The following is an 8,366-nucleotide window of genomic DNA, read 5'->3' as shown; positions in this document are numbered from 1 at the left end:
CCGCATGTCTGCAGTCTCTGGTCATCTGCTGTACTATGTCTGTAGTCTCTGGTCATCTCCTGTAGTATCTGCAGTCTCTGGTCATCTCCTGTAGTACGTCCGCATGTCTGCAGTCTCTGGTCATCTGCTGTACTATGTCTGTAGTCTCTGGTCATCTCCTGTAGTATGTCCGCAGTCTCTGATCATCTCCTGTAGTATGTCCGCAGTCTCTGATCATCTCCTGTAGTATGTCCGCAGTCTCTGGTCATCTCCTGTAGTATGTCCGCAGTCTCTGGTCATCTCCTGTAGTATGTCTGCAGTCTCTGGTCATCTCTTGTAGTATGTCCGCAGTCTGGTCATCGCCTGTAGTATGTCCACAGCCTCTGGTCATCTCCTTTAGTACATCCACAGTCTCTGGTCATCTCCTGTAGTACGTCCGCATGTCTGCAGTCTCTGGTCATCTGCTGTACTATGTCTGTAGTCTCTGGTCATCTATAGTACATCCGCAGTCTCTGGTCACTTCCTGTACTGTGTCTGCAGTCCATTGGTTCAGAATTATTTTTTTTCTTCTTTTCCTCCTGTAAAACCTTGGTGTGTCTTATGGTCAGGTGCGTTTTATGGAGCAAAAAAATACGGTAATTATTTTTATTCACTGTGTTTAAAGGCTGGTGAGCAATGTTGGCTTACGGCAACATTTAGCATTTTGCACTAAGACCAAAAAATTCTGTTTTTATCTCATCAAAACTGATAATCCACATTTGCTGTGTCATTCATAAACCCTTATGGCAGGCTCTCAATATGTTTTTTCCTCTTTCAGAAATGGCTTTTTGTTGTAACTCTTCTAAAACCCCAGCTTTGTAAAGCATCCAAGATATATTTACCATAGACATATTCAGCCATCTTGGCTGTGCAGTGCTTTCATTGGCTGCTCTGCTTAATCAGTTACTGAGTTTTAGTGGATAACCTTCTCTAAGGAGAATTGTGGTTGTGTGATTTTCTATCTGGTTTTTAACCGTTCATTTAAAATTGCTATGGAGCTTTTTCCCCCAAGTCGTTTTTCAGGACAGCCCACGAAATGTAGAGCTCCTCCCACAGGACAGGAAACATGTTACCCCACAGAGAACAAAAGGCGGTCCTCCAGGCTCCAGCCTCAGTTTTTAGTGTTTCCTCTGCAAGGGGGTAACATGTTTCCTGGATCCATGTGGAACAGTCTCTCCCCAGGGCTGGCTGTAAGCTCGGTTGGGAGTTCACTTAGGATTCCTTGTCTTATGGCTGATTCAGGGCAAGCAAGCACCAGCTCACCTTTTTGAAAAAATAATAAATGCATTTTTTTGCAGGACAAAGAAAATGTGCATTTAATATTTTGGTCTACAGGAGCCTGGAAAGCATTGCACCAGCAATCATTTGACCGCAGATGCCATGCAGGTCTCCTGCAGACCTGTCAGAATATCTGCTTCCCGTATGGAATGTACGGTCAAGCAGATATTCTGACAGGAAACTTCAACGAACTACCACAGTGCTCCACAGTGCCGTGGTAGCTCATTGAAAACTACAAGCCGACATCCGCTAAGGCTGCCGGGACTTGTAGGCACTCATTCACAGAACTCATTCACAGAACTTCTCCCCATATTATCTGTCAAAGGGAGGGGGGGCAGCAGGCACAGCTGCAGCTATGGCAACATGTTACATGATCCACCCTAAAAACAGGTGGAACATGTAACATGTTCCCAAAGGTGAACTTGTCCTTTAACCGCATGCCGCCCAGCCACTGTACATATACGGTGGCAGGGCGGCACTCACAGGCAAAACCACGTTTTAAAACGTGTTTTGTAAACAAATAGGGGGCGCACGCGAGGCGCGCTGCCGCTCTATTTGTCCTGTGGATCACCGCCGCAGATGTCAGTTGCCGGGTCACAGCCGCTCATTAGCGGCTATGTCCCGGCGATCGGCGGTAAACGGTGACAGAGAGCACAGCTGCAGTAGCTGTGCAGTGTGTCACCTCTCAGTCAGCTCGAGGATGAGCTGATCGAGAGAATAGTTTCACTTTCTCGATCAGCCTTGTCCCGCCCAGTACACACCCCCGCCCCCTAGTAAAACACTCCCCTCACTCCTATAACCCTTCCCTGCTAAATAAAGTTAACCCCTTCCTCCCCATTGCCATTAGTACAGTGTCAGTTTTTTTTTTTTTGCACTGATCACTGTATTAAGTGTTTTTGGGGATGTCAGTGACCCCAAGTCAGTACCCCCCAATGTCAGAATGTCCGCCGCAGTCCCGCCATAAGTCGCTGGTCGCTGCCATAAGTCCCTGATCGCCGCCATAATTCGTATAAAAAAAACCTAAAAATCCCAGTATCTTTCCCGCCATTTGTAAACGCTATAACTTTCACGTAAACCAATTAATTTACACGTATTGGGTTTTTTTTTTTTAGCAAAGACACTTCGCAGAATGCATTTTGGCAGAAATTGATGACTAAATTTGATTTTTGCATTTTTTTTTTACTGGACATGTTTTATAGCAAAAAGTTCAAAATATAGTTTTTTTTCCCTCAAAATTGTCACTTTTTTTTTTATAGCGCAAAAAATAAAAACCGCACAGGCGATCAAATACCACGAAAGAAAGCTCAATTTGTGGGGAAAAAAAGGATGTAAATTTCATTTATGTACCATATTGCATGACCGCGCAATTGTCCGTTAAACTAGCACAGCGCTGTATAGCAGAAAAATGGCGTAAATTGCAGTATTTATACCATAGTTTGTAGATACTATAACTTCCACACAAAGCAATCAATATACACTTATTGGGATTTTTTTTTACGAAAAACATGTAGCAAAATACATTTTGGCCTAAATTTATAACCAACTTTGAGTTTACTATATATTTTTTATAGCTGAAAATAAAAAATATTGTTTTTCTTCAAAATTTTTGGCGTTTTTTTGTTTATAGCATGAAAAATAAAAAGCACACAGGTGATCAAATTACACCGAAAGAAAGCTCTATTTGTGTGAAAAAAAGGACGTAAATTTCGTTTGGGTGCAGCATTGCATGACCGCGCAATTATCAGTTGAATTAGTGCAGCGCCAAGTAGCAAAAAGAGGCCTGGTCATTAAGGGGGGTAAATCCTCAGGAGCTCAAGTGGTTAAAGGGATTTGTGTTCAGCAGGACAGTAAGGTGTCTTATTTTTTTACCAGGCAGGAAGTGAAGGAAAATCTACAAAGGTAACACAGATTTAAAAAAAAAGAAAAAAAAAAAGCTTTTTGTACATCGCCCATTAAGGGACACAGCTTCAGATATTAAGGGTCGTAATACTGCTTACATGAGAAATGGACACCAGACACCTGAGAAAACTGGAGTCCAGCTTCCAGGAGCTAGAATTCCTCCCAAACATTTCCTGTTAGTTTCACTTCAGTGTCTTCAAAGAGAATTGACATGTTTCTCTAGTCAGCTTTGCTATGTTCAGCACTTGGAAGATTTCCTGCTGTTGGTAGATTTAGGCCAAAGTGTCTCCATTCAGCCAAGCATGGATTTTCTTCATTAAAGAGGATCTTCACCCTAGAGAGAAAAAATTTAAAGTGAACAGCTACAAATTCTGTATCTACTGACTTTTAATTTTTTTTCTGTCTAGGGGGAAGTCGGCTGTGGGTCTTTGTGGCTTCACAGCCAGCTTCAAACTGCACACACTTTCATTTTCTGGCACTGTATTCCTTTGCAGAGAACTTCCTGCTGTGGTAGACTCGCCTGTCCTCCACCTTGATTCTTTGCCTAATGACTGTGTCCTTGCAACATTGAGTGGACTTAATTTAAACCATTTTAGGCCTGGTGAGTGACGTCATCCCCACCCGGCAATTAAGACCCGGAAACCAGTCGGGCAGGGAGCTCCAGAATGCTGCATCGTTGAAGCCAAGGGGAGTATGGTTTCACTTTAACATAGCTGTTAAGCCCAGGATTTGAGATACAGAGGCATCTCTGACATACCGTATACAGACTAAGGGAACATGTATTTTTCCTGAAAGATTTACTATGGAACATGAAGAGCCTGATTGTGTAATTTTTTTTTTTTCTGCTGGAAGTTGATCAATGCCTGCCCCTTAGTAAAGGGTCATGGGTCTGCATTCAATTCTTTAAGTGGAACTTTAGTCAGAATATTAAGTACTGCTAGATCACTTCAGGCTGGCCCCCTCTCACCCTGTTCTGCACATGCTTAGTTACTCTCTATTTTTTGACACAGTGCTGAAAATGTAGAGGCTGATCTGCTGACAGCCTACTGCTGCTCAGGGCTCTGGGCTTCAGCAAAATGGCAGCCTCCAGGAAGAAGAAACAAGAACAATGTTGGAGGCAATTTACACCACACACATATTTTGGTAGCGTATTATTAATGTGGAATGTATGTGCCTTGCTAATAACCTTTTGTTTAAATCCATTTGTCACTTATTTTCTGATGTGTATCTTCTTCAAGGAATTTACCCACATTGCTCATCCTGTCAGAAGTCCCTTTTAACTGTAGAAATTTAATCTGGTGCTGCTGTTATGAAGACCTCCCTTTGAACTTGCTTTTCAGAAAAGTGGCTATCATTTTGGCTTGGGAGGTGTCAGAATTGGCAGCCTTATTGTTCAAAGATCCTCATTTGATTACAAGAAATAGGTCTTTTTTTTTGTGTGAACAGACTTTCTGTTGAACCCAAGGTAGTCTCTGCCTTTCACTTAAATTAAGAGTTTTATTCCCTTTGTGTCTGACCTCAGTCCATCCCAAGGAAATGGCTTTCCATTGCCAGGACTTTGTGGGCGCTGCTAAGGTTTACCCTAATGCCACAGCTCCCTTACAACAGTTTGACTCCTTGTTTGTTATCCTAGAATATCCAAAGCAGGTTTCCCTTTTTTTTAGTTTCACAATTTCTACATGAATTTGGTAAGTCTATTGTTGGTGTCCTAATCTGAAGCAGTGTCCCTCAATGGACAATTGAGAAAAACTGGATTGCGTAGTGACTGTAAAATCTTTTTCTTGAATCCACCAAGGCTCCCTTCCCTCAATGTAAAGTGTATTGGAGGGGTAATAGTCCCTAGGGGTTGGCCTCCAGTTTTTCATGTGTCCAATGTCCATTTCTCCTCTTAAAATGAAGTTGTTTCTCAATGGACTGTACAAAAATCCTATTACTTTCTAGTAGAGCATGGGAAGGCTACCTGCTTATTACATTCTGTTTCTATGTTGAACCACTTCTAGACTGCGCCATAGCCGAATGACGTTTGCCCAGCTTTCATGCTAATTTTCTGGCTTCAATAGTTTATATTACTGATGCAGGACAAGTAGGCAAATGAGGACTTCTGACATTTCTGATTTGCATACTATTTCCAGGTCAGTGACTAAAAATATGGAAGCTAGAGTGCCAGCATTTTCAGAATGGCACTTTCCATATTTCTGTCATGACAAATTCCCTTTTTAACACAAATGAAAGTGGAAAAAGGACAACTGTTACAGTCAGTTCACTAAACCCTGTGTACTTAGCAAAGTAACAGTTGCTGATGGCTAGGACTACACATGCGATTACATCTCTTAGCCATATGTTTATGGTCGCCTCATTTGCGGCTTCCATTAATATGACGAAATAATGGTCAACACAAAGACCTAGATAATCTTTTGTGGTAAAGAGATTTTATATGTAGTTTAGCCCTAGCCTTGGATCTCTATACTGCTGGGAGATTAAACAGAGGCCTTGTTCATATTTGGTGATTTGGGATTGAGGGAGGAATCGCCGTGATTACAAATTGCGCTGCAATTGTGGCAAAACGCATCACGCACTTTTGGGTGCCATTCATTGTTAGCAGCACCTTAAAAGTGGTGCAGTTTTGCTGGGATTGAGCAGGAGGTTCTTTTGGGCAATAAAACCTCGTGTGGCAAAACCGCACCGTGTTTGAGGTGCCATTATGAACGACATCCAAACACGCATGATGCGTTTTGCCACAATTGCAGTTTGATTTGGAATCATGGACACGCCCATTATCCCAAACCGCCAAATGTGAATGGGCACCAATTGTTAACCATTCGCTTATCACAATCATATTGCTTTCAGCGTGCTGCAAATTAAGTGAATGAGAACAAGTGGTGAAATTTCTCCATAGCAAAGAGATTTTTTTTTTGCCAGTCTAGCATTAGGCTCAGACCTATGACAGATCTGATTTAACCCCTTGAAATTCAAACCTCAATTCCAGGCCACCCTTTTCCAACATCAGGACAAAAAGTTCCCCCTGAGCTAAGGTACAAATAACTTTAAGACTTGTATCAGTTTCCAAATTTTTAAATTTTTATTGGCAGATTAATTTAAGTACAGTTACATTTTTATTCAATATTTTAGCACTTAAAAATTAAAGTGTACAAAGGTGAAATTAAGATACCTAGAAATAGACTAAATATTTGGTTCTTTTCTATAAATAAATGATTAAAGACACACCAATCTCTAATATAGTGTAGAAGAAGCAGTCCTGTTATGGGATGAGTCGAGCAGAAGTCTTCACATCACACGTTGTGCTGACATGTTACAATAAAGAATTTATCACACAACAGGAAAAAACAATGACACAGCCCATAGCGAGAACAAAGGCTGAAGCTGGCCACAGCAACCCATCCTGGGACTACAAAGTCAAGATGCAGATAGAAGGAAAAGAAATTACAGGTTATTTCAAGTCTTACAACAAGAGTCGGGGATATTCTGCAATCCACACAAGATATCCTACATCTGATGGTGCCCTTTGCAGGTTAGTAGATAGACCAGAAGCGTAAATGATTGATGTCCACACTTTAGACATGCCAAGTGAACATACACAACTGGTACACTGGCAGTTCTGTTTCTCAATCACAGTGCGTGCAGGCTCACAACAGATACATAACAGTTTGGTGAGTGAAGACCTGGAGGCAATGAATGGACTGTGCAAATAAAAAGCCTGGATGCAGATTGTAAACACTAATCCTTTTGCAGCACAGAAGTGTCTGTTACGCACCCAAACAAAATGAAAAGAAAAAAAAATTACAGGACCAAGCTGCAAGCATTTTGCTTGTCCTTTAGCACAACCCTGTGAGTCTTTGAATTTTTTTTTTGTTCTTCACTGTACCTCACGTATTGGAAGAGAATATTATAGATTAATATAGTCAAATCAAATTATTGCTGGTATATCACACCAGAATTACATAGCAACATCCTCTTAAAAGTGAAAGAAATTATAGTAATAAAAAAAATAGCTATTTAAAGTCAATGGTAGAGTCGTGCTTGTTACAAATGGTATAACTGAAAACAAAATAAAAGTTCCAAGTAACTAGAGCTGGTCTATGTGTCTTACAGTATTCCCATACTGCATATATAGTCTGTGTTTACATTGACTTCTTCTAATGCATAGCTAATGTAAGTAATCAGCCACCCTGGCAAATGCACAGGAACCTATGCCTGAGTGAGCCATCATCTCTAAACACTGAGCAGCTTGTTCCAGAGCCAAGGAGAGGGGTGGCTGCTTTGGCAGGTTGTGTATATCTATGGATTAAACACACAGAATATCGTTAGAAACATAGAAATACCATTATGACAAAAAAAAAATCACTTCAGTGGTAAAAATGGTAACGACAGGATTTTACTGTAAAATGTCTAAAAAAAAAAAATCCATGTTTTAACTATAAGGCCAGTTTCATGTGGGATTCTGCTTATATATAAGAGTAGTGTAACCAGCAAGCTTTTCTAACATTTACGGCAAGCTTTAGGCAGCTTTCTCTATGTCTTTAACCATTTTCCCCCCACCCTAAAGCAGATATACTGCTACAGGGTGGAAGGGGTGCGCAAAATCTCATATATATATACTTGTAAGTTGAAGACATCCTGTAAGGACGTTATTCCACTGCACAGCTTGGTGTCATCTGCAAAGACTGAATGGTATTTATAATCTCAGACCCTATATTGTTTATAAATATATTAAAAAGTAAGGGTCCCAACACTGAACCTTGGGGTACACCGCTGACATCCCTAGACCATTCAGAGTATGAATCATTAACCACTGCTCTCTGAGTACGATCTTTTAGCCAGTTTTCTATCCATTTACATATGGATTTTCCCAAGCCTGTAGACTTTACCTTAAACATACGCCGTGTGTGGGGAACTGTGTCAAACTCTTTTGCAAAATCCAAGTATACCACGGCCACCACCACCCCTCTGTCCAAGGTTTTGCTCACCTCCTCATAAAAAGAAATCAGATTTGTTTGAAAACTTCTGTCTTTCATGAATCCATGCTGTCTGTTGCTTAAAATATTTTTTTCCAGCAAGAACTCATCTATGTGGTCTTTTATTAAACTCTCCAGTATCTTCCCAACTATAGAGGTTAAACTAACAGGTCTGTAATTACTTGGTAAAGATTTTGA

The 8,366-nt window shown here is 40.9% G+C and overlaps 1 protein-coding gene across 1 annotated transcript in view; it reads right to left on the bottom strand.

Annotated features, from left to right (window-relative positions):
* Window positions 1-6,246: 6,246 nt before the first annotated feature.
* The window catches only part of RANBP9 (RAN binding protein 9), a 108,861-nt gene continuing 106,741 nt past the window's right edge, over window positions 6,247-8,366 (bottom strand). The window contains exon 14 of the mRNA XM_089682299.1: window positions 6,247-7,491. Coding sequence (XP_089538425.1) covers window positions 7,361-7,491 — 131 coding nt within the window. The 3' untranslated portion in view covers window positions 6,247-7,360. The remainder of the gene's footprint in view (window positions 7,492-8,366) is intronic.

This window comes from Staurois parvus, unplaced genomic scaffold, assembly GCF_062004578.1.
Source record: "Staurois parvus isolate SC_StPar_1 unplaced genomic scaffold, SC_StPar_1.0 ptg000287l, whole genome shotgun sequence".
In the NCBI taxonomy this organism is placed as follows: domain Eukaryota; kingdom Metazoa; phylum Chordata; class Amphibia; order Anura; family Ranidae; genus Staurois; species Staurois parvus.
Note: the sequence above shows the minus strand (reverse complement) of the source record. Positions and strands in the feature narration are given on the sequence as shown.